Consider the following 27,143-nt stretch of genomic DNA (forward strand, 5'->3'; position numbering starts at 1 on the left):
CGTCCCCTCAGAGCCCGCTCTGAGCAGGAGCCTGTCCGGAATGGCTCGCCTGTGTGCGTTGAGCGCCTATTGTGAAATCGGAGGCGTCCCTTTCCTTTTTCCTGCATGTCATGAGGAAGGATACAGTGACCCGGGTTGTAGGTTGTAAGTGTGCGCACACGCCACAATGGCTCGGATGGGTAACAAAAATGGCCGCACGTGTGGTGGGATCAGCGTGAATTTACAGTCTGGACACCGACCATTTGGCACGGATGTGGCGCATGGATCAGGCGCACGGACCTGTCTGGCGCACCGATCATCTCACCGTGCGTCAACCGCGTCCGTGACATTTGAATCCACGGGGAGAGAAAAGAGTTTAGTGCAGACAGGATGAGTGCTGTTGGGGGGTGGGGGGGTTGGGACGCGCCCCCGTCCCAAAACGATAGACTGCAACCTACCAGCAGTCACAGTGGGGTGCTGGGGACACGGGGAGCGCACCACAACGCAGCCACGTATAGGCTGCGCCAGGGAAGACGTTTTGTCTTCTGGCAACGCTTTCACAACAACCAGACATTGTTTATATCGAGCCGATGCTGAATGAAAGAGGAGAGGGGAACCCGTGGCTTAATTGGCACAGACTGAACGACCTGGAGGCGCAGCCACACGGCGCTATTGATTTTCTTCGGTCCTCCACTGAGATGTATGACTGAGTGCACCATCAAATAATAATGGGCACAATCTCAAAGCCAATTTATAGCCTATTAGTGCTTAATCCAAACACAAAACGTTTATCACGGCTTTCAATGAATCGTAGTGCACTTCCACGGGTCACTTGGCCGAGGGCTATAAGCTGGTTTAGCCTCGTGTGCACGTGATCGGGGAAGCCCATGCATACAGTATGCAACATCCTTGGGGATCCTTAGGGAGGGGCCAGGCCAGGCCATTTACCCAGGATCCTGCCAGGCTGCCACCCGAGAAGGCCATGTGGATCCTGTTGCAGCTCAACTGGAGTTTATGAGTCCTTCTCTCTTCCTTTTCATTGGCTAATAGGGCTTAATTTGATTTGTTAACAGCTAATTGGAAGAAGAACATTGGTTGGGGAAGGGAAGGAGAAGTTTAGTGCATTAGAGTAAATCGGCAATTCCCGGACCAGAGTATTGGTTTAGGAAAGAGGCAGGGCTCCGAAATGACCTTCACTGTAGGTGGAATAGTTTGATACAAAGTGAACGTGTCCTCACAAGTGTTCATGTGCACGATCAGCAGGACAGGAGGAACATGAATTTCAAGTTTAGCATGTGCATGACTGCAACCCACGCTGGAACATATGAGAGATGTCAGTGAGTCATGCAAAGACCAAGCCTCAGATGCATCTATCTGCTTTTCCATTATTAATACGCAGCTATATATGGGAGGGACAGAATGGGAAAAGGAGGAAGGAAAGAGAGAGAGAGAGAGACAGAGAGAGAGAGAGAGAAACACACACACACACACACACACACACACACACACAGTCAGGTACCTGGAGTGACTCAAACCTCCCAGGGAGGACGAGCAACAGATGCATCACCGCAGTTATCTCCACACCTGTAATCAACTCTGGCTCCCTGGCGACACTCTACACCGCTGGTAGATTTGATCCAAAGCTGACCCCAGAGCAGTTATTATGAGCTAAGTCACGGCCAGAAAAACACAGGACTAATTGATCGACCCACACAGAGAAGAACAATTGTGTTGAACTGAACTGAACTTTGTCTCAGCAAACTGAGCATAGTTGCCAAGAGCAATATTATTTTGTCAGTTTTTGCTGCATTCCGGTGCTGATTCATCGAATTCCATCTACCACTTAAAGGGGCACACCCCTGCAGATAAACAATACATTATGTTATCAGCACTCCATAATGCGGCTTCGACCTTGCATTGAAAGCACCTTCTGCTCTCCTCATTGGCTGACACAAGGAAGAGGAGCTGGATCTGTTCTAAACCTCCACAGAGAATACATTAGAAAAGATGGGAGAGGTGACCGAGGCCCCCTACAGCACAGGACACATTTTCTGACAAAAACTAATCTGCACCAAGATCATATCAAGTTCATGTAGTTATAAAAGTTCAGGCAAGAAGTATTCTAGGAATGTACCATATCAAAAGTAACATTCATTTTCAACACAGCAGCTCCAGACCATGGGTTACACAGTCTTGGTAGGAAGTTGGGCATAAGGCATAACTCTATTTGTATGATGTTGTATGTATGTATGTATGTATGTATGTATGTATGTATGTATGTATGTATGTATGTATGTATGTATGTATGTATGTATGATTATGTATGTATGTATGTATGTATGTATGTATGTATGTATTTATGTATGTATGTATGTATGTATGTATGTATGTATGAATGTATGTATGTATGTATATGTATGTATGTATGTATGTAGGTAGGTATGTTATATATGTCAATGGTTATATGAGAAGAATTGGACAAAGACAATTTGCCCAGTCATGTCTCATTTGCAGTCATAAGTGCGGTTGCATCACCCCCACCCTCCGGCTCCCACAACACACTCGTGCTCTCTCTCCCACTCTCTCTCTCTCTCTCTCTCTCTCTCTCTCTCTCTCTCACACTCACTCTCTCGCTCTCTTTCTCTCACTGTCTCTCTCTCTTCTCTTAATTGCAAATAACCTATGCCTCCACTCACTCACCCACGAAGCAATAGATTATCACTTACATGCTTCATTTCTCCCTCTCCCTCCCCTCTCAATACTAATACTAACACAGGCACACGGGAGGGAAGAGACTAACACAGGCACACGGGAGGGAAGAGACTGAGGACTAACACAGGCACATGGGAGGGAAGAGACTGAGGACTAACACAGGCACACGGGAGGGAAGAGACTGAGGACTAACACAGGCACACGGGAGGGAAGAGACTGAGGACTAACACAGGCACATGGGAGGGAAGAGACTGAGGACTAACACAGGCACATGGGAGGGAAGAGACTGAGGACTAACACAGGCACATAGGAGGGAAGAGACTGAGGACTAACACAGGCACATGGGAGGGAGGGAAGAGACTGAGGACTAACACAGGCACATGGGAGGGAAGAGACTGAGGACTAACACAGGCACATGGGAGGGAAGAGACTGAGGACTAACACAGGCACATAGGAGGGAAGAGACTGAGGACTAACACAGGCACATGGGAGGGAGGGAAGAGACTGAGGACTAACACAGGCACATGGGAGGGAAGAGACTGACACAGGCACACGGGAGGGAGGGAAGAGACTGAGGACTAACACAGGCACATGGGAGGGAAGAGACTGAGGACTAACACAGGCACATGGGAGGGAAGAGACTGAGGACTAACACAGGCACATGGGAGGGAAGAGACTGAGGACTAACACAGGCACATGGGAGGGAAGAGACTGAGGAGAGGCAGACATGGTCATGTGAGGCTATGAATGATGTCATGGGGGCGCCGCTCATTAAGATGGCCTCTCGTTAAGCACAGACTCAGAGGGCTTTGACGAGCTGCGGATGTAATTAACGTCTTCCAAAGCAAAACTGCAGACATCCCAGAAATGTGCATCGGTTGTAGCATCACCCAAGCGGGGGGGACTGGTCGAGGCAGCAGAGTGCGCCGACGCAACGGCGGCCGTGCTTGTGTTGAAGGTAATAATAACCAGCAGGTGAAGAGTATAGGATAAGTACCCACATGCAGTATATATTTGCTGGGTTGAGCATGAATCAGCAGAAAGTTGGTAAACACTGCTGTCTCACCGTTTACTGTGAGGGAAAGTGTCACAATAGAAGGTGAGACGGCAGCTTGGAGTCTGCTGATTTCATCAACTTTCTGTAGACAGCTGCAGTGATGATGGAGGGCATCTGGGTAGTGTAGAGTGTGAAAGCACACTTCACTTCCCTGTAGCGGTACCTCCGGCTTGGTCAGACGGTTCCTACGGACACAATTGGCCGTTTCTGCGGGTGGGAAGCCGATGGGTATATGAGTCCTGGTCGCCGCACTGGCACCTCCTCTGTTTGGCGGGGAGGGGAACTGGGGGGAATGGGGCGATACGTCCTGACGGTGAAACTCACATGCATTGGAGGAAGCATGTTGCTAGTCTACTGCTCTCCCCAGATCGGCAGAGTGGGTGGAGCAACGGCCGGGACAGCAGGTCGCAATTGGCCAAGTACAATTGAGGAGTAAATGGGAGAAAAAGATCAAAAGCTGCAGTGACGATGGAGTGATAACGATAGTGGAAAAGAATATGAATTATGATGATTATTGTTGATATACTATGCTGATAATAACGGGCTAAGATGGCTGTATTGGTGGTAGCAGTGTAATCCTCTTATTGAGGGGCCATGCTGAGTGACCTACATAAGGTTTGTCTGGAGGCAGGGGGTGATGGGTGAGTGGCTGGACGCTGCGGGGTGTGGGCTATTCATCTTCACAGCCAATCACACACACACACACACATGGAGTCAGCAGCGTTCCCTAATTGCTCTTTCCTACCCCAGGAGTCAGAGCCCGGCCCGGCCCGGCCCGGCCCGGCCCAGCGGGAGAACATCTGGGCTGGATGGAGTTACATGGCCTCCTTTGTGATTCTCAAGTCAGGGAGAGAAACCCAGAGTGACGGCTGCTCTGAGTGCCCTGCGCCTCTGGCACTGTGCTACACTGGGGGGTGGGGAGAGAGAGAGGGAGAGAGGGAGAGAGAGAGAGAGAGGGAGAGAGAGAGAGAGAGAGAGAGAGAGAGGGAGAGAGAGAGAGACAGAGAGAGAATAGGGTCACCTTCACTTGTTTATTGTTTACATTGTATGTTTATATATTATATGTTGTTTATACATTGTTTATAATTGAATTGATAAAGAGAGAGAGAGAGAATAATAATTCTCTCTCTCTTTATCAGGTGAACTGGCTTATATTATAGGGTCACCCTCACTTATTTGTTTGTCAGCCTATGTATCCGTGAATTGAAGTTGAATGTGTGTGTGTGTGTGTGTGTGTGTGTGTGTGTGTGTGTGTGTGTGTGTGTGCGTGTGTGTGTGTGTGTGTGTCCCATGACTCCATGCACAGTGTACTCTAACAAAGACTATATACTTGCAGCAAATTCGCCAAAGGCATTGAGACAGAGGTAGAGTGAGATGTTCTGCTCGCGTGACAAAGTCAAGTGGAGGAATTACAGCCGTGCGGCTTGTGATCCCTGCCTGTGCTTTTCATGGCATCCACACGACACACACACACGACACACTCTCTCTCACACCCACACACACACATGCACATGCACACGCGCACACACACACACACACACACGCACATGCACACGCACACATGTGTGAGGCAGTAATGATCTCTTGCTGCGTTTTGTACGAAAACAGACCTGATCCTCCGTAATCCCTCTTTCATGCGCTGTCCGTCATCTGACTGCTTGGCAACCTGGGGGCAGTGGCAGGGCGTTGGTTGGCTCGTCCCCTTTGGTGGATCAGCCAATGGCAGCCTGGATTGCTGGTGGCCACTTCCTAGTTCTTCTCAAGAACCCTAAAAACAAAGGATAGGACATCACTCACGACAGTGTTTGAATTTTGCATTGGGGTCAGACTTTAGGGCCAATGTTCTATTTGAGGCACGGTCCAGTAAGTCCCACTATAAACCATCCTATATCTGTGACCTTTCACCTTTCATTGAAAAATGCTTCAACCAGATTGCACCAGTTTGTTTTCCTTATTATCGCTCTCCAAACAGATCATGGCTCTGTCCAGCAGCTGCATATAGCTCAAGTGAAGCCCCTGTTTAGTCCAAAAGAGAGCTAGATTAGCTAAGCTACATCATGCTACATGACTGAATGGAGCATCAGTCAACATCATGTCATGTGTGTTTTTTGGAAGCATTCAAAGGTGAAACAACACAGACATGATGGTTTATAGTGGCTGTCCATCCCATTCACTCCAATAGAACTGGCCCTCTCTGTGACGTGAGTGATGTCTCTTCCTTCTTTATAGGTTGCTCGCTTATTCTCCCTCTGTCCCGCGAGGTGGAAAAGAGGTGCAACAGGAGCCCAGAGTTCTGCACATGCTCAGTGACGTGTTGCAATCTCACTGAGACAGACTGACCTGCTGCTGGCTGAAGCATTTCACCACATGCTGTAACCCACTTCTCGGTCCTTGAGATGACCCAGCTTTTGCGTGTGTGTGTGTGTGTGTGTGTGTGTGTCTGTGTGTGTGTGTGTGTGTGTGTGAGTGAGTGAGTGTGTGTGTGCGTGTGTGTGCGAGTGTGTGTGTGTGTGTGTGTGTGTCTGTCTGTGTGTGTGTGTGTGTGTGTGTGTGTGTGTCTATCCTTTCATATCTATTCTATTTAGAGCCAATTCACATAAATCATTCCCAGCCATTGAGACACAAAGACATGGCGATATTTTCTATTAGCAGAGGAATTACAGTCACCTTGCTGTTTGTAGCGACAGTGTCAATGAAGGCTTTTGTATTCAGAGAGAGAGGCAGTCACTCCAATCTTTCTCCTCCCAAGACTCCTTCATCTGTCCTCCTCGTCCTCCTCTCACTAGGGTTGAGTAAAAAAAACATCGATATCGACTCGATATTCATTTGAAGGCACTGATATCGATTCATAAATCCCGATATTATCAATCGTTTAATATATTGCCTTTTCCTGTGGATGCTTGAAGCTTTAACCCCGTTGGACTCGCGTGGTTTTGGTTCTTAGCGCAACGAGATCTCATAATCATCTGTCAACATTCATATTTTGTAATAATACAGTAAATACACCAGGTTAGATGGTTCCTTGTACAATTTACAGCATTTAGTTCTTTCAGAATCTCTGCATATCCAAGCAGAATTGGTATTGTAACTGAAACATCTATATCGAATCGGGACCTTGTGTATCGGAATCGTATCGAATCTGGAAATCAGTGGCGCAGCCCTGCCTCTCCCCCTCCCCCCTTTTTGAAAACATGAGTCTTTTCCCCCGCTCTACCTATTCTTTAGGGATTCAGACTCTGTCTGGCTCTACTCTCCCATGCCTGTTAATGTGTGCTTTATCTCTCCTGTGTGCTGCCTTTACTATCCACGGGGAGTTTGCTCTAAATCTCCGCTGCACCACATTGTGACCCCTTTCATCTTTTGATAGTCCGTTTCTCCATCTCTCTAGCAGGAGCCCGGCCCGGCTGCTGCTCCGCGGTGCTGACCCGGCTCCTGCTTGCTGCTCCGCGGTGCAGATGATTTGATGAGGAATTGCCAGAGTGGCTTTGGCGCCATTAACATTCTTCCAATGGATATCTTTCACTTCCAATGAGCCTGACTGTAATCTGCACAGCGTAATGAATCAACCTCTCAAGCCTCTCTCTCTCTCTCTCTCTCTCTCTCTCTCTCTCTCCCTCACTCACTCACCCTCTTTCTTCCCCTCTCTCTCTCTCTCCTACATGCAATAATGGACCAGTTAGGCCTAGAGATGAAACGATATGAAAATTTCATATAATGGTTATACTGACGAAAATGATCATGGTTATCAGTATTATCACAGTATTGTTAAAATGTGTTGAAAATGTTCAAAATAATACACTCACTGAAATCATTTCTCCAAGGCTGCGCGTCTGCATCTGGGAGACGGTTGCCAACTTTGGTTGATGATGGACAGTATATACCATGTTTTTCAAAGCGTACGGTTTAGGGATGTTCATCAATTATCAAAAAACGATAATTGATCGTTAAGGATTGGAATCGATCCTGTGGCATTTGGATCGATTTTTTAATTATAAAAAACAAAACAAAAAAAAAACAATTTTTTTTTTTTTTTTTTTTTTTGGACTAGGTTTGGGTGGAATTCGTTCCTCCTTGCCCCACTCCATTGCACAGCCGACTAACGTGAGGTGGAGCTTCATATAGTCTCTAGTTTTCTGGCTGGGCACGGGCCTTTGTGCCAACAAAACTGTTTTAAACATGGGAAATTCACACCGGCATGCGCCGGGGACAGCAGTGTTGGAGAGGAGACACATTGAAATAAAGAGTTCATTGAGGAGAACATGTTGTCTTTCGTATTTTCTGCCATAGGCATTCATTTTGTAAAAAAAAAAAAAAAAAAATCTAAGTATTAATATGATCGATAATCGACAATTGATCGTTAATTTTCACCAATTATCGATTTTGGAAAATTTTCAAAATGAACATCCCTAGTACGGTTATCGTAAGGCATTTTATCACGGTTATCATAAGGAATTTGATCACGGTTATCATTAATACCGGTTATCATTTCATCCCTAGTTAGGCCTACTGTAGCTGCTAGCTGTAGAGTCAAGAGGATGAATGCTAAGTAACATGGGGTGAAGGAAAGCGCTACGCTGGATAAGGGTTAGGGTTCTGATCCGACTCACAACATTTGCATATCGGCAGACAGGTCTGCGCTCTCCGAGTACACTTCTACTTTGTAATCACACTATTTTATTTATTTATTTTGCTGGCTTGCATTTCCTAATGGTCCATTTTATAATAGTCTATTCAGAGGAGCATGGGCGGGGTTACTGCCAGACCTCTGCGGTTTTAATAGACAGATTATGTTTTAAACAATTTGCTGTCAGTACCACAGGGACAGATGGAGTGTGTGTGTGTGTGTGTGTGTGGGGGGGGGGGGGGGGTGCTGCTATCTGGGCTTATTGAGAAGAAGGGGGTAATCCAAAAACACCAAGCCATTTACGTGTGTGTGTGTGTGTGTGTGTGTGTGTGTGTGTGTGTGTGTGTGTGTGTGTGTGTGTGTGTGTGTGTGTGTGTGTGTGTGTGTGTGTGTGCGTGCGTGCGTGCGTGCGTGCGTGCGTGCGTGTGTTTGTTTGTGTCTATATACATGGTACAAATGGAGTGTCTGCGTGTGAGCCTTGTTGTGAATGAATGCATAGTGCTGTGTCATTCGTTTCAGAGAATAGTGATCATTGACCGTGGTGATGGCGTGGCGCCAGTTGATGATGCGAGCAAAGCATCCTTGAACAGCTGAGGACAGTGAATGATCCTGGGTGGCTCTAACCATCGCTCATTCCTCTCTTACGAGAGACACGGATAACATACACCATTCCATTGTAACAATCCATTGTGTGTGTGTGTGTGTGTGTGTGTGTGTGTGTGTGTGTGTGTGTGTGTGCGTGCGTGCGTGCGTGCGTGCGTGCGTGCGTGCGTGCGTGCGTGCGTGCGTGCGTGCGCGCGCAAGTTGGTCACAAGTGGGGATTGAAAACTAGTGTGCAGGAATGGATGTCTAAATGTTCCTCAATGAGCAGCAGCGCCTTACTGCTTACTGTACAAATGTACCTCTCTCTCTCTCTCTCTCTCTCTCTCTCTCTCTCTCTTTCTTTAGGTCTCCAAGGTTGACTGATGAGCAGCCAGTAGGATCACTGAGGGTTGGGCCACAACCGACCGTCACAGGTAACCCCCCCCCCCCAAGATGGTAGCTCCGTACTTCAACAGTAGTTAAAGTTAGCCCTTCTGTATTATTTGTGTCTCCCAACTGCTATTGCTAACAATGGCTAGCCTGGCTAGAACTAACCCTGCACAGTTTCCCGACTGTTTTACTGGAACGCGGTCAACTCGGGTGTGACGTCACTCAACTGGGATATTCCTAGTTGTTCCCAATACAAATGGAACGCTTCATATGCCTCTATCCCTTTGTTATTAGTCACGACAACATGTTTACCATTTGCTTGTTTATTAATACATGTAATACAACAACGAGAAAGAAGATCACCCGATGCTATTATTTAACTCAACGCAGACTCATTATAGCTAAGAAACAGTTTGGTGATCAGCTCTTTTCCTCCAATCTGTGGTGACCTCCTGTGGTGCTTTGTTGTGGACAGAGTGCTGTTTTCTCCTCTCACAGATGTTCTGCCGCAGTCCAACTCTGCGGGACACCTTCTCCTTTTCACTGGCAAACAGTCGGATAGCCTCATGTCTGATCAACAGACCGTGGACTGGCATTTCTTATGAGGCTCATTTATCTTATTCTCCACTGATAATATAACAATGATATAATACAATATTGATCGCCGCAGGTCAGCTACAGCACTCCTGGAGCTGGCCGGGATTCAAGCAGGGTGGATGTTTCTCAAGACGGTGATGAATGAAATGAAATGAAACGACCTGAAAAGGGAAAACCATTCTTTGGTTGAACTCTTCACCACTCTGCATAATGCAGCCTGTGACGGGGCATCGCTTGCTTTAAATGGATCACAGTTGAGAACTTCTGCACCAGCCAGGCCACCATGTTGCCCTGCTGTACATCAGCAAACCATTGTCCAACCAGGCCATGTATCATGCTGTCGCCATGTCGAGATGTTTAACAGTGGATCTACTGTAGCCATGTTGAGATGTTTAACAGTGGATCTACTGTAGCCATGTCGAGATGTTTAACAGTGGATCTACTGTAGCCATGTTGAGATGTTTAACAGTGGATCTACTGTCGCCATGTTGAGATGTTTAACAGTGGATCTACTGTAGCCATGTTGAGATGTTTAACAGTGGATCTACTGTAGCCATGTTGAGATGTTTAACAGTGGATCTACTGTAGCCATGTTGAGATGTTTAACAGTGGATCTACTGTAGCCATGTTGAGATGTTTAACAGTGGATCTACTGTAGCCATGTCGAGATGTTTAACAGTGAATCTACTGTAGCCATGTTGAGATGTTTAACAGTGGATCTACTGTAGCCATGTTGAGATGTTTAACAGTGGATCTACTGTAGCCATGTTGAGATGTTTAACAGTGGATCTACTGTAGCCATGTTGAGATGTTTAACAGTGGATCTACTGTAGCCATGTTGAGATGTTTAACAGTGGATCTACTGTAGCCATGTTGAGATGTTTAACAGTGGATCTACTGTCGCCGTGTTGAGATGTTTAATAGTGGATCTACTGTAGCCATGTTGAGATGTTTAATAGTGGATCTACTGTAGCCATGTTGAGATGTTTAACAGTGGATCTACTGTAGCCATGTTGAGATGTTTAACAGTGGATCTACTGTAGCCATGTTGAGATGTTTAACAGTGGATCTACTGTAGCCATGTTGAGATGTTTAATAGTGGATCTACTGTAGCCATGTTGAGATGTTTAACAGTGGACATGGTGAGAGAGAGAGAGAGAGAGAGAGAGAGAGAGAGAGAGAGATTCTGTAATCCTGTGCTTTCGTGGCCGGATTAAAATCCCACGTCCGAGTTGGGGGAGGGGCTGACTGGCGGGGCGGATTAAAGCCTCCAGATCATCTCCTCTTACAGGTCAGCTGCATCACTGTGGGATGGGCTCCACAGAGGACACAAAAGGGGAGGAGTCTCTTATCTTGGTCTGTATATGGCTGTTTGCTTGTACATCTCGATAGCCTTGGTATGGCAACAGATCGGGGGGGCACGAAATCTCTGCTGTGCTTCGGCAGTTGTGTCATGTTTCTAATGTTTGTCGCTGTTGTGGGGAAACTGATGGGTTGAAGGTATGAAAGGGTTCAATGGGGTCAGACAATGACTTTTAATCACAGAAAATATGACTCACAGATCACTCATTAACCTTTCGTTCAAACACTGCCTTGCTTTGATTAATGTGTTAATCTATGCGTACTTTGTAGAGTAATAATAATCTGCCGTCATGTTTGCATAAAGCAGGGCAGAATGTCTAGAAGGTAGTGCAGCCAGTGCCGAGGTGCCCAAACATATGTACAGTAGGTGCACGGGTGGTGTCCTTCTTATGCTTGTGCTGCTGCACCCCCCAAAATATGCATCCAGCTCCATTGAGTTGGAGAAAAGCAGGCAGAAAGGGCTCGTTAATTCAAAGAGGGAATGAGAGAGAGAGAGAGAGAGAGAGAGAGAGAGAGAGAGAGAGAGAGAGAGAGAGAGAGAGCTTCTATCAGGCTGACACACGCTGCTGGGGGAGGCGGACGACTGCTGAGGGAGTCTGCACATTACTGTGGCAGGGTGCCAACAACTAGACTGTCCAGACGCAGAGAGAGAGAGACACAGACAGACAGACACAGACAGAGAAAGACAGAGAGAGAGAGACACAGACACAGACAGAGAGACACAGACAGAGAGAGAGACACAGACACAGACAGAGAGAGAGACAGAGAGAGAGAGATGGTGAAGCGTGGTTAAGGAGTTGGTTTGAAGGCAGGGGGCAAGAAGGGGGAAAGACTGGGAATCTAGGGTCAGGCCCCCTCAGCAACACTTATGTAAGATTACTTACATAATGACACAGCCGACGTGTGTGTGTGTGTGTGTGCGTGTGTGTGTGTGTGTGTGTGTGTGTGTGTCTAGACAAGAGGGGCTGCACCACTTTGGGCGGGGTGTGGACAGGAGACAAGAGGAGGGGTACTCAAGCCAGCCCTCAACAGCAGGAGCGGCTTGTGGGATTATGTGTGTGTGTGTGTGTGTGTGTGTTCAGCGGGGTGGTTGTGTGTGTGTGTGTGTGTGTGTGTGTGTGTGTGTGTGTGTGTGTGTGTGTGTGTGTGTTCAGCGGGGTGGGTGAGGGTTAGGAGGGGACGGTAATAAAGCCAGTGTCGAGGGAGGGGGCTGGCGGCCACTGAACGCGTGTCCACATCTGTGTATGCGAGCCAGCTATCTACCACCGTCTCTCTCTCGCTCTCTTCTGTCTCTCTGAACTTGTCTCATCCGTATCTTCTCCAGCTCTCCCCCTCTCTCCCCCTCCTCCCCCTCTCTCTTCCTCCTCACCGCTCCTTCTCCCTCCTCGTCTCTTAATATCCCCCTCTTAATCCCACTCTATTGCGGCTCTCTTTGTGCACGTCTCTCTCGTTCTCTGCCCTCAATTCTCTCTCTCCCTCTCTCTCCTCTCACACATTCTCTCCCTCTGTATTCTGTCTGTTTCTGGAAGTTTAGCGCTCAGCTCAGCGGTGCCAGCGACGAGGATCGGAGGCGGCGGACAGAACAGAAGACACAAGTCGCAGCAGAACCACTGTGGATCTCGGGGGGGCGTTACTAGGGGGGTTAGCGTTAGCGTACAGGTGGTGGCAGCAGGAAGGAAGGAAGGCAAGGTGGTGGTGATGGTGATGGCTACGGAGGATGCCTGTCCCAATGGGGTGCGGGAGAAGGAGGCGACGCCCCCTGCCGATGTGGCCGCCACAGGACAGCCTGCCGGGGAGGGCCCCCCCGCCGCCCAGCCCACCCAGGGGCCAGATCCATCTGGAGGTGAGGCAGTGTAGAGGGGGGGGGGGGGGGGGTTGTCTATCTAAAAAAAAAAAGTGCATATACCAAATTTTGGGGGCACTTACATTTTTAATTCGTTTTTTTTAATTAGTGCATAGTCATACATTTGCTAAAGTGTAGTGTGAACAACAGTGCCTTTGGTGTGTGTGTTCTTCATCGTCTTCTTCTGGCAACCAGCTTGTGTGTTAGAGATGGAAATGGAAATTCAAAAGGAATTGAATGAAAATAAAATTATCAACATCTTGGGGGCAATTTTTGCCCCTTGATCACGGTTTTTAGGGTCAATCTGAGATTTCTTGGGGTATTTTTGCCCTTGCCCCCCCTGGCTAATGTCCTACACTCAGATGAGGAAAGCAGGAGGCGTGTCCCACATTTAGGTAGGTAGTAGTACAGATGGATATTAAGGAGTTTGTTGCCGGGTGTTTTACAAATGCAGGACGGGAGAGGGATTGATGGAAGGGTTGTTTGAAAAATGTATAATCCACAGATTAGAGTTTGGAGGTAGGCTTGGTTGCCAGGTATTGTAATTTTCCAGCAGTTGTGATAGAAAGCTGTAGCAGTGTTAGGGATAAAGACTTGGCAGGGATGCAGCTGCCACCATTTTTCTATCATCACGAGAGATATGGGTTTTGACAAACCTTTGGAAGTGTTTTTGGTGACGGGGAGGGGGGGGGAGGGTCACCTCAGGAGGTGGTCTGTCTGTCCTGTCAGCCCTTCTTAACCTGCGCCACTGAAACCTGTTTTGATACGAGCGCTTTCACTTTTGCACCCGTCAAGGTGAGCGCTGCTGCAGTTCTCAAATGCTTCAGATCTCCATCAGTGAGCAGAAGGATTGTGTTATCAGGTGGAGTACGGGTTGCCAGATCTGTGCCCCCCTGGGATTTATCCTGCACTCCTGGAGAAATAGAGTTAGGAATTCGTAAGCAGGGAGTCATGACATTGATATTCACCGCACACCACACGGCTAGGTGGAGAGAGGCGTTTTGACAGAGTGAGGACTAAACTCTGGACTATGTCCTTTGAATCAGGTCCAGACATTCGTTGGACTTGTCCTTTCAGACAACAGGCAATTTTTCGTGTCATTTGTTTTCACACAGGAGGAAATCATCCGTGTGGTTTGGTGGAGTAGAGAGTGCAGGGGAGGCAGGGCATGACATAGTCAAATGTGCTGCGGAAATGTAGTATACAGTATAGGGCTGGGCAATATAGCGATATTATATCAAGACATATTGTCTTCGATTTTGGATATGGTAATATCATGATACGACATACAGTAAGTGTTGTAAAGGGATGTCATTTTCTGAGCTTACCACACTGTTCTAGCTGTTCTGAGCTTACCACACTGTTCTGAGCTTACCACACTGTTCTAGCTGTTCTGAGCTTACCACGCTGTTCTGAGCTTACCACACTGTTCTAGCTGTTCTGAGCTTACCACACTGTTCTGAGCTTACCACACTGTTCTAGCTGTTCTGAGCTTACCACACTGTTCTGAGCTTACCACACTGTTCTAGCTGTTCTGAGCTTACCACACTGTTCTGAGCTTACCACACTGTTCTAGCTGTTCTGAGCTTACCACACTGTTCTGAGCTTACCACACTGTTCTAGCTGTTCTGAGCTTACCACACTGTTCTGAGCTTACCACACTGTTCTAGCTGTTCTGAGCTTACCACACTGTTCTAGCTGTTCTGAGCTTACCACACTGTTCTAGCTGTTCTATTATTTGCGTTTCCCCACATAAGAAAGAGTGCCACAGGGGGGAGTCTTAAGTACAGGTACAGCAAGGATGAATGTGGATGAATGAATCATCTGGAAAAGTCTCTAAAAGTGACATTGTCGATTACTGTCGTCTCTTAGCTTGGCTTCGTAGAGCTGGTACCCACCTGTTTCTGCATGCCATATTCCATGAGATTATAAAGGTTTCTCGAAGGAGCTGTTAGTCTTAATTTTGTCTGCTTTTTTTTTTGTCTGAGTCTGAGCGTTTTAGTCTCGTTTTAGTCATGGGGGGGGGAAAAGGTAGTCGACGAGCATTATGTCGTCATAGTTTCAAAATGAACACTAGCGTGAGTCCATCTCCCATCTCTCGCTGCGTGGAAAACCATCTGTTGCTTGCTTGTGGGTTTGAGTAATGTACACACAAGCACACGTGGCAGCAGGGGGCGGCGGCCCGGGAGGAACACACATTCCTGTGGGCAGGACACAGTGACACAATGATCTGACCAAGAGGGCAAAGGTCAGCGTGGAGCACAAACAAGAATCAGCCAGCCAACTGACAAAAGTACATAGTTATTATGCAGTTATACGTGTGTGTGTGTGTGTGTGTGTGTGTGTGTGTGTGTGTGTGTGTGTGTGTGTGTGTGTGTGTGTGTGTGTGTGTGTGTGTGTGTGTGTGTGTGTGTGTGTGTGTGTGTGTGAGAGTCAGTCAGTGTATATGCAGTCAGGGGGGTGGTTTAATGCTTGTTTTTATGCTTGCACACGGTTGTGAGTGGGTGAGTTTACTACAATTACAGCTCTGCTTGGAGACTGTATTTATTCTGGCTTGTGAGGGACTGCAATAGGAACGTGTGTGTGTGTGTGTGTGTGTGTGTGTGTGTGTGTGTGTGTGTAGTGCACACATACACCATACTACTGTATATTCTACACCGTATATTCTCTCGGTGCTCCTCATGCTTTACAAACAACAGATAAAACACATTTTAATAGACAGATATATATAAAATATTAAAATAGAAGAGAAAGAAAGAAAAGGGAAAGGGGAGAGGGTAGAAGATTCCAGGTCAAAAGCAAGAGTGAAAGGGTGGGTTTTGAGGGCTTATTTGAAATATGACAAAAGGATATATAGAAGAGTTTTAGACTGCCTTGCTGTGCCTTCATACAGTAAATATGTTTGTTTATATATGGGCCTTTCTGTGTGGAGTTTGCATGTTCTCCCCGTGCCTCCCGGGGGTTTCCTTCATATAGGAACCCCCTTCACCAAAAACATGCAATATCCTGGTTGCTAATGTGGTTCCTCCTCTGGTCGTTAAGGGCGCCTGTTCAGAGGTAGGGGAACTGGTTGGAATAGCGTGAACCTCCCACGTGCTATGTCCTACCGGTGAAGCTTCCTCTGTCAGGTGAAAAGAAGCGGCTGGCTAACTGCCCATGTCTCGGAGGAAGCATGGAGCCAGTTTCGTAGCCTAGGTAAACCCAGCCCCCACGTGACCTGCTCTCTCAGTTCCCAGTCACTAGTAGGTGACTGAGAACAGGTCTGAGAGCAGGTCACGTGGGGGATGGGTTTACCCAGGCTACCAGTTTCGGCTCTCCCCAGATCGGCAGTGGGTGGAGTAGCAACCAGGATAAATAAATTAAATTAGCACTAATGGGGGATAAAAATGGGATAAAAAATCGGGGGGGGGGGATGTTTGTTTATGTTGTTGTCCAAGTGTACAGTCAGGGTTAATATGTTTGTTTATATATGTTGTCCGGGTGTACGGTCAGGGTTAATATGTTTGTTTATATATGTTGTCCGGGTGTACGGTCAGGGTTAATATGTTTGTTTATATATGTTGTCCGGGTGTACAGTCAGGGTTAATGTTTGTTTATATATGTTGTCCGGGTGTACAGTCAGGGTTAATGTTTGTTTATATATGTTGTCCGGGTGTACAGTCAGGGTTAATATGTTTGTTTATATATGTTGTCCGGGTGTACAGTCAGGGTTAATGTTTGTTTATATATGTTGTCCGGGTGTACAGTCAGGGTTAATATGTTTGTTTATATATGTTGTCCGGGTGTACAGTCAGGGTTAATATGTTTGTTTATATATGTTGTCCGGGTGTACAGTCAGGGTTAATATGTTTGTTTATATATGTTGTCCGGGTGTACAGTCAGGGTTAATATGTTTGTTTATATATGTTGTCCGGGTGTACAGTCAGGGTTAATATGTTTGTTTATATATGTTGTCCGGGTGTACAGTCAGGGTTAATATGTTTGTTTATATATGTTGTCCGGGTGTACAGTCAGGGTTAATATGTTTGTTTATATATGTTGTCCGGGTGTACAGTCAGGGTTAATATGTTTGTTTATATATGTTGTCCGGGTGTACAGTCAGGGTTAATATGTTTGTTTATATATGTTGTCCGGGTGTACAGTCAGGGTTAATATGTTTGTTTATATATGTTGTCCGGGTGTACAGTCAGGGTTAATATGTTTGTTTATATATGTTGTCCGGGTGTACAGTCAGGGTTAATATGTTTGTTTATATATGTTGTCCGGGTGTACAGTCAGGGTTAATATGTTTGTTTATATATGTTGTCCGGGTGTACAGTCAGGGTTAATAGTCTACAAAGCGTTTTTAAACTCACTATGCAGTCTGTCTGTGTTCTCTGGCAGCAGGCCGTGCCCCGTCTTCCCCTCACTGTGAGGTGATTTGTGTCTTCACCAGCCTCCCTCAACCCTCTTATTCATACAGTTCTAATAGTGTCTGTATGAAGAATACATACAGGCACTTTTGGGATACAAAGTGACGTTTTGTCAAGCTGCAGTTTGACTGATTTGACAGTTTATTGGATGCAAAAAGGGAAGAGAGATTCATCATTTATGAGTGAAAGGTTTCATTCCCAAACGGCATATATATTTCATATATATTTCAGAGAAAATGCTAACCCAAGTGAATCAGCTGCACCCGAGTACAGATCATTCATTTCTGACCGAGCACTGTCAACAATATTTCAGACCGTGTTTTGTTTCATGGCAGCAATTATTTTGTAAAAGATGGTGCCACCTTTTTCAAATGAGGAGATTCTATTCTATTCTGTTTTATTTGTATTTATTCAACTCAAGTATTAGTTGACTTAAGGACATGGAGCATGAGCTGAGAGAGAGAGAGAGAGAGAGAGAGAGAGAGAGAGAGAGAGAGAGAGAGAGAGAGAGAGAGAGAGAGAGAGAGAGAGAGAGAGAGAGAGAGAGAGAGAGAGAGAGAGAGAGAGAGAGAGAGAGAGAGAGAGAGAGAGAGACTCATGGTGATTCAACTGTCTACTAGTGCTGACTGGACATAATTACTACCCACATACAGTATATACAGTAAGTGTATAAACACACAGCTTACTCACACACAGTACACACCCCCGTTCCCAGGGTTTTAAGTGTCTTATGGGCTTTGAGACTCTGGCAATAGGGTGTCCACACCTCTCTCTCTCTGTCTCTCTCTCTCTCTTTTTCGGGGGTGGGGGGACTCAACTCATCCACCAGCGACGTGTAGCACCCACCTGGGTGACTAGTCTGACCTCCGGATGGTGCAAGACACAGTGCTGCTGGATGTTAGATTGAATTTGATGTTTTGGACCAGCAGCTTGTTGTCTACAGCACGACCCAGGAGGAGAGTGAATGGAACAGAATCATGGACGATCAAGGTCGCAAAACCTTTCGAGACGTGTTCTGTTCAACTGTGTAACATCTGAGTTAGAGGCTGGTCAGTGTGAGCTGCTCACCCTCTCAGCCACAATGCCATCTTTGTCATCATGCATTGTTAACTGTCTCTGTCTGTCTCTGTCTCTGTGTGTCTCTGTCTCTGTCTGTCTGTCTCTCTCTCTCTCTCCCCTCGATCCAGCCATGCAGCAGGTGGTGGACAACCTGGGCGAGCTGCCCGCGGGGGCCAAAGACATCGACCTGCTCTTCCTGCGCGGCATCATGGAGAGCCCCATTGTACGCAACCTCGCCAAGGTAGCACACACACATAGGTAGGGCCGAGCTGCTAGCCAGCTCCGCCGCCACGCGCCGCTCACGCCAGCGCTCTGCTTGCTGTGGCTAAGGTGCTCAGGTACAGTCAGGCTTTGCACACTACCACACACAGCGCTCAGGATGCAGCGCGCGTTGATGCATCGCTGTGCCGGCGCACACTTCCTGTCAGGGACAAAACGCTACCGCTTCAGTGATAACAGGTGCAACGGTGCACCTTTTATCACTGACAGTGCATGTGCTGCCACGCCTCTGCACACAGACTGGCTTTCTGTTTCTGTCTGCACACTCCCAACCACCCACTCACACACACACACGCACGCACGCACGCACGCACACACACACACACACACACACACACACACACTCACAGCTGTAGTAAGTGCAGTGTGGTAGTAAGGTCAGTTAGAGGGCAGCTGTAGTCACTGCTCGACGGGCTGATGTCATTCTCTGTCATCTGACATAAATTATTAGTTGCTTTTATGGTATTTCTTATCACTTTTATGCGGATGATATCCAGTTGTATTTTTCTTTTAAACCTGAAGAGACAAACAAATTGTCAATTTTAAATGATTGCCTGGACGCAATAAAAAAACTGGATGGCTGACAACTTCCTCCAGTTAAACTCAGAGAAGACTGAGACTCTTATAATTGCTCCAGAAAATAAAGCGCCATACATTAAGCAGTGTATTGGGCCATTAGGCAACTGTGCACAAAACAAGCTGAGAAATTTAGGAGTCATTTTTGACACGTCAATGTCCCTTGACAGCCACGTGAGCCAACTCACACGCTCTTGTTTTTATCAGCTCAGGAACATTGCAAAAATTAGAAATGTTGTGTCCAAAGTTGAACTGGAAATGATTATTCATGCTTTTATTTCTTCTCGTCTTGATTTTTGCAATTCTGTTTTTACTTTGTTAAGCAAAACCTCTCTGGGCCGTCTTCAAAATGATTCAAAATGCAGCTGCACGGCTTTTAACTGGTACCAACAAGAGATCCCATATCACTCCATTTTATATTCCCTACACTGGCTTCCCATTAAGTACCGCATTGATTTAAAGTACTGGTTTTAACTTTTTAAAGCCCTGCATGGTCTGACGCCACAATACATCTCTGATCTTATTATCCCCCACACAGCAGGTGGACCTCTGAGGTCATCTGTACGGTCCCTGCTTGAAGTCCCTCGTACCAATTTTATAACTCGTGGTGACCGTGCTTTTAAATCAGTTGCTCCAGTTTTATGGAATGCCCTCCCATTATCTCTGAGAACCATAGACTCTTGTGGCATTTTTAAAAAGCAACTGAAAACATTTTTATTCAGACAGGCTTTTGGTTAGGTTTTTAATCCCTGTTTTATTTCTTGTTTTATTTGTTATATTTTATCTATCTGTTTTATTTGTCTTTTAAGTCTATTGGTCTGTTGTAAGTTTGTATTTTGCACAGTGTCTCGCTACCTCTTAATCTGTAAGCCACTGTTTTTATGATATCACTACTGTTTTTAATACTGTAAAGCACTTTGTGATTTTGTATCTGTGAAAGGTGCTATACAAATAAACTTTACTTACTTACTTACTTACATACACTGGCGCTCTCCCAGCTTTCCTCTCCATTAGTCTCCATTTTAGAATGTGTGGAGTGAGCCACGGGCTGGCAGGCCAGCTAAAAGTCATCCTTAAAAATAAGTTGATTTAGAGACGACCGATGATTTTGCCTCAATAAACTGCTTTGACTTGAACAAGTAAACACGAGTCAGACAGTGGGCAGTTCTACATATAGAATCCAATACAAGGTCATCAAACAGCAACACTCCATGAACCTGATGCTGCCAGATGGCGTGATCTGATCTCATGATCTCATGATCTCACCCGAATCCAGCTGTCCCAAGGTTAACACTCCATCCCCGTTGACAGAATGGTGCAGGAAAGCAAATTCAACTCTCACACAACTAAACAGAGACAGCTTAAGAGAATCACAAGAACACCACAACTACAATCGATCCCCAATCGATCCCCATTCTCTTCCACATCTGTGAGTGGCACCCCCTGAGCATGTGACTGATGGCCCCCCCCCGTGAGCGTTAATCCTTGACTGTCCGCCCCTCGCAGGCTCAGGAGCGGTTGGATGAGGTGAAGCTGGAGGCGGTGCAGGACAACAACGTGGAGCTGGTGACGGACATCCTGGGCGACATCAGCAGCCTCCGCGTGAAGGACGACAGCGCGGCCGAGCTGTCCAGGATCCTCCAGGAGCCACACTTCCAGGTGAGACGGAGAGCTGTCCACTGGTGATTGGATCACCCAAGACCCATGTTAATACCAGGTCTAAACAGGACCAGAGGGACACAAATATGCACGCGCACACGCACACACACACACACACACACACACACACACACACACACACACACACACACACACACACACACACACACATACACACACACACACACACAATGCTACTGGTTTGTAGTACTGTTGTTCTGTGTGGTGTGAAGACCAGAATTCTGTAACATGTTTATATGCACCAGGGTTTAGCTTTAAAACCCTGTGATTAGAGTACAGTACAGTACAGTACAGTACAGTACAGCGAGCCCATAATTGCAATGTTTTGACTGTAGTTACAGTCGTACAGAGCCGATGTTTTGGATCCTCGTACTGTACACCACTAGAACCACTGACCTCTATCCTAGCAGGGGGATAGGCAGGCTACACAGGCGAGACCAATAGGAGTTTGATTTGTGAGCCAAGCAAAGCCTGTGCAGCAGTCAGAGCCCTCTGTGCTGTAAGCTCAAAGATAAGTCCCTGTTGACCTACTGAGAGAGAGAGAGAGAGAGAGAGAGAGGGGGAGAGAGAGGGAGGGAGGGTGAGAGAGGGGGAGAGAGAGAGAGAGAGAGGGAGAGAGAGAGAGGGAGGGAGGGAGGGTGAGAGAGAGGAGAGAGAGAGAGAGAGGGAGGGAGGGTGAGAGAGAGGGAGAGAGAGAGAGAGCAAGTGAGGGAAAGTGATATTACATCATGTATTGACTGTATGAGTTCACACAGTTTATATTAGTTTTCACGCATGTCTGTCTGTTAGCATTTGGCTGAAATTTGATATGATCCGACATTAGACAATTCCTTCCTTCAAACATCTAGTCACCATTTCCTTGACCTGATTTGAGCATCACCGACATCCTCCTTTCTCCCTTGCTCTTTTCTTCACCTCTTTCTCAGTCTCTTCTGGAGGCTCACGACATCGTGGCCTCCAAGTGCTACGAAGTCCCGCCCCCGCCCGAGATGGCCAATGACGCGGCGGTGAACAGCGCTCTGATGCAGGCCGACGCCGTGCGCATGATTGGCATCCGGAAGAAGGCCGGAGAGCCGCTGGTGAGGAGAGGCGGAGACCGTCTGGTTTCCGAACGGCTTTGCGTATGTGTGCGTGGAAATGGATGGAAGGGAGAGGTTGTCCATAGAGTCAGAGCGAGTATGTGTGTGTAGACGTCATTGCAGTGGGAGTGCGGATGAAGTGAGGAAATGTGTGTGTGTGTAACGCATGCTAATGTGCATAAGCAGCGAGCGTAGAATAGACTTCATCCCACTCATCCGGGTCATCCCTCTCCTCTCCGTGCCCCACCCTCGCCCCGTGCCGTCCCCTCAGGGCGTGACATTCCGCGTGGAGAAAGACGACCTGGTCATCGCCCGAATCCTCCACGGCGGCATGATCGACCGGCAGGGCCTGCTGCACGTGGGCGACATCATCAAGGAGGTCAACGGCAAAGACGTGGGCAACAACCCCACCGAGCTGCAGGACATGCTGAAGGACTGCAGCGGAGGAATCACCCTGAAGATACTGCCCAGCTACCGAGAAGCCCCGGCCCCGCCGCAGGTACACACACACACCATTTACACACATGCACAACATACACACCTCCGTATGTAACACACACCCACCATCTACACACATGCACAACATACACACCTCCGTATGTAACACACACCCACCATTTACACACATGCACAACATACACACCTCCGTATGTAACACACACCCACCATTTACACACATGCACAACATACACACCTCCATTTACACACATGCACAACATACACACCTCCGTATGTAACACACACCCACCATTTACACACATGCACACCTCCATTTACACACATGCACAACATACACACCTCCATATGTAACACACACCCACCATTTACACACATGCACACCTCTATTTACACACATGCACAACATACACACCTCCTCATGTAACACACACCCACCATTATACACCCATACATGCACAACATACGCACCTCCATGTACACACATGCACAACATACACACACCTCCTCATGTAACACACACCCACCATTTACACACATGCACAACATACACACCTCCATTTACACACATGCACAACATACACACACCTCCTCATGTAACACACACCCACCATTTACACACATGCACAACATACACACCTCCATTTACACACATGCACAACATACACACCTCCTCATGTAACACACACACACACACACCATTTACACACATGCACAACATACACACCTCCGTATGTAACACACACCCACCATTTACACACATGCACAACATACACACCTCCGTATGTAACACACACCTCCATTTACACACATGCACAACATACACACCTCCGTATGTAACACACACCCACCATTTACACACATGCACAACATACACACCTCCGTATGTAACACACACCTCCATTTACACACATACACAACATACACACACCTCCGTATGCAACACCCACCCACCATTTACACACATGCACAAGATGCACACCTCCGTATGTAACACACACACACACACACCATTTACACACATGCACAACATACACACCTCCGTATGTAACACACACCTCAATTTACACACATGCACAACATACACACCTCTGTATGTAACACACACCAACCATTTACACACGTGCACAACATACACACCTCCGTAACACACACAGACCATTTACACACATGCACAAGATACACACCTCCGTATGTAATAGTTGCAGATGTTAGGTGGTGATGGTATGGTGCTGATGATGTGTCCTACGGCCATCCTATGATTATATATCATTTAATTTAAAGGACTTTTACTTTGCATTTATCATTTATGATTTGAGATTATTTTCTGTTTGCTCCATCTTCTGCTATTGCTGTGACTGCATACTGCACTAAGTCAAATTCCTCGTTTGTAATCTGATTACTCACTGTGGCTATTGCAATGAATCTGGAATCTGGAATTTTGAATGATGAATGATCCTCCGTGCAGGAATATGAACCCTGGGAGCCCTATTAATAACACTCTACATGCTATCTGGGTCGATTGGCTCTTCCTTCCCCTGGGCACATGCTACACACACGCTTACTGCAGGGTAGCCATTTTCATGGTTAACATTTCAACACATTTTCATGACTTTTCAAGGATTGATAAGAGAAATTTCCCCGGAATGTGACTCTGAAGAATCAATACCAGAAATGATTACTACACTGGACAAATAGGACACACCTCTGTAAATTGGATTGTAGTGCTTCTGCATTACATTACATTGAAACTTCCACCCCCCGATTTACCCCCCATTTTCTCCCCAATTGTACTTGGACAATTCCCCCTGCTGTCCTGGTCGCTAGCCCCTCTGCCGATCTGTGGAGAGCCTTATACACATGCTTCCTCCGATACATGTGCAGTTGCCAGCCGCTTCTTTTCACCTAACAGCGCGGAGCTTCACCGGCAGGACGTATTCACGCTATTGAAATAAAACGTGAATTTTCCCATAGCAATATAATATAATATACAAGAAGCACTAAAATCCAATATAAAGAGGTGTGCCCTATTTGTCCATTGTCAAAATAATTTCTGGTATTGAGTCAGAGTCACCGCCTCACATTACATGACATTGCATCACATTATAAATTTCATGACTTTTCCAAAGATTGAACTCATTCCATGACTTTTCCAGGCCTGGAAAACCAGGTTTTCCATGACCGTGGGAACCCTGTTCCTGTAATCTCATGCGCTCTCTCACGTGGGGAATACATTTTTAGATGCGTATTATTTTCCCTCTAATGCGGACGTGCCCTGCTCAATGACGCTTTGCCTCCACCCGTTATGACTCAAGTAATAAATTCCAAAGATATTATGTATATCGAATTTTTCACATGGAACATCAATGCTAATAAGTCTTGAATGAAATGAATAGCAATAAAATGGAATGTGACATGATGTGCAATCTGCCCGTGCTCTCTTGCTCAGGGCGCGAGACGCACTATATTTTACTGGCTTGTTTTATTGCTTCCTCTGGCTGCTTGTGTAAGCTAATACACTGAGCAGGGTGCTTACCCCCTCTTGGCAAATGCCTGGGCTGTTGGCGCGGTGTGAACGGCTGTATCGGGTGCAGCTAGACATCCAATATAACGAGTGTGAACGAGCCACAATGACCCGCTGTCAGGATGTCTGAGACGCTCTTTGTTTTCCAGCCGCGCCGCGTGTGTCTATGTGACTGCGCGTGTGTCTATGTGACTGCGCGTGTGTGTATGTGACTGCGCGTGTGTGTATGTGACTGCGCGTGTGTGTATGTGACTGCGCGTGTGTGTATGTGACTGCGCGTGTGTGTATGTGACTGCGCGTGTGTGTATGTGACTGCGCGTGTGTGTATGTGACTGCGCGTGTGTGTATGGGATTGCGCGTGTGTGTATGTGATTGCGCGTGTGTCGTGTATGTGAGTGCGCATGTGTGTATGTGACTGCGCGTGTGTGTATGGGATTGCGCGTGTGTGTATGTGACTGCGCGTGTGTGTATGTGACTGCGCGTGTGTGTAACGGATTGCGTGTGTGTGTATGGGATTGCGCGTGTGTATGTGACTGCGCGTGTGTGTATGTGACTGCGCGTGTGTGTATGTATGTGACTGCGTGTGTGTGTATGTGATTGCGCGTGTGTCGTGTATGTGAGTGCACGTGTGCGTATGTGAGTGCACGTGTGTGTATGTGAGTGCACGTCTGCGTATGTGAGTGCACGTGTTTGCCTGTATATTCGCCAAACTGTGTCTGTGTTTTGTATCTGATCTTGATGATCTTTAACTTAACACTGCCAGATGGTTTGTTTTCACATAGCCAACTGGGAAGGAGTCGCTTGGGGGAACCGTTAAAAAAAAGACCTGGCAGGTGATTGGATCTGTCTGTCACGGGCTCGCTCTCGCTGGCGTCACACCTAAAGCCCGCCCATACTACAGTAACTGCCTCATAGGATGCTGATTGGTGTGTGGACCACTGGTGGTTCGGACTCAAACCAATAGATTGGAGCGTGGCAAGATGGATTTGTCATGTGATCTTGTGATCTCATGATCTCGCATGAATCCAGCTGCCTGGCAAGGTTAGGTGATCTGGATTGTGAAAAAAGTAGTGACGGTTTATAGGTGCTCATTGGGAACAGGAATGAGATACTAGCCTTAATATTTGGAATTTTTTATCACGAGATTCTCCAAGGTACTGTAAATCTAGTAGAGGGAAGAGACTAAAAACCTGAAATTTAAAAAGCCTGTATTGTTATGGCTTTAGTGCCAACATGTTTCAACCATAATGTCTTCATCAGGGTAAGAAGTTGTTTTTTTCTGAGTGACAATTTCTTATGACCACAGAACCTCAATCACAATTAATTCCTGCAAAGATTAAAAACTGAGCTTTCAGGTTTAGGCAGTGATCTCTCTCCGTATAGGGATTCAGTAATGATGTGAAATCGCCATCTCTTCTCCATATAGGTGTACGTGCGACCGCACTTTGACTACAGCCCAGCCAGTGACAACCTGATCCCCTGCCGAGAGGCGGGCATGGCCTTCAAGAGAGGCGACATCCTTCAGATTGTCAACAGAGAGGATCCCAACTGGTGGCAGGTGAGGTGACGCGCGTTAGCCTCACTGGTGCGGTGTTGGCCGCATCTCAATACGCCCAAAGTCCTTTCCTCCACTGCTTTCCTTTATGTTTGTGGGACACAAACGGATCTGTGAACTGATCTGTGATCTGTGGCAGGCATGCCATGTGGTGGGTGGTGCCTCGGGACTGATCCCCAGCCAGTTCTTGGAGGAGAAGAGGAAAGCCTTTGTCCCCCGGGACTTTGATGGATCAGGTAGCTCGCTGCATACAGTACATCTGTTGGCGATGTCATTTCTCACACTGTCTTAACTTGTGAGCCATGCTACAGTAGTTGGAGCTCACTGGTCCAAAGCTTTCTTTCCTCTCTTTTACTCTTTCTCTAAACTAATGCTGA

General features: G+C 46.9%; 1 protein-coding gene across 5 annotated transcripts in view; it reads left to right on the top strand.

The window, feature by feature from the left end:
• Positions 1-27,143, top strand: part of pals2b (protein associated with LIN7 2, MAGUK p55 family member b) — a 32,746-nt gene that overhangs the window by 220 nt on the left and 5,383 nt on the right. The window contains exons 2-9 of one of the 5 annotated variants that reach the window (XM_083645606.1): positions 9,321-9,388; positions 12,838-13,146; positions 18,746-18,858; positions 20,979-21,131; positions 22,079-22,231; positions 22,503-22,730; positions 26,638-26,769; positions 26,906-27,002. In XM_083645606.1, the coding sequence (XP_083501732.1) occupies positions 13,002-13,146; positions 18,746-18,858; positions 20,979-21,131; positions 22,079-22,231; positions 22,503-22,730; positions 26,638-26,769; positions 26,906-27,002 (1,021 nt within the window). In that variant the 5' untranslated portion in view covers positions 9,321-9,388; positions 12,838-13,001. Of the gene's footprint in view, positions 1-8,964; positions 9,049-9,320; positions 9,389-12,837; positions 13,147-18,745; positions 18,859-20,978; positions 21,132-22,078; positions 22,232-22,502; positions 22,731-26,637; positions 26,770-26,905; positions 27,003-27,143 lie in introns of those variants that run through there. The other 4 variants (XM_083645602.1, XM_083645604.1, XM_083645603.1 and 1 more) reach the window with 4 other exon arrangements.

This window comes from Poromitra crassiceps (genome assembly GCF_964638095.1).
Source record: "Poromitra crassiceps genome assembly, chromosome: 11".
In the NCBI taxonomy this organism is placed as follows: Eukaryota; Metazoa; Chordata; class Actinopteri; order Beryciformes; family Melamphaidae; genus Poromitra; species Poromitra crassiceps.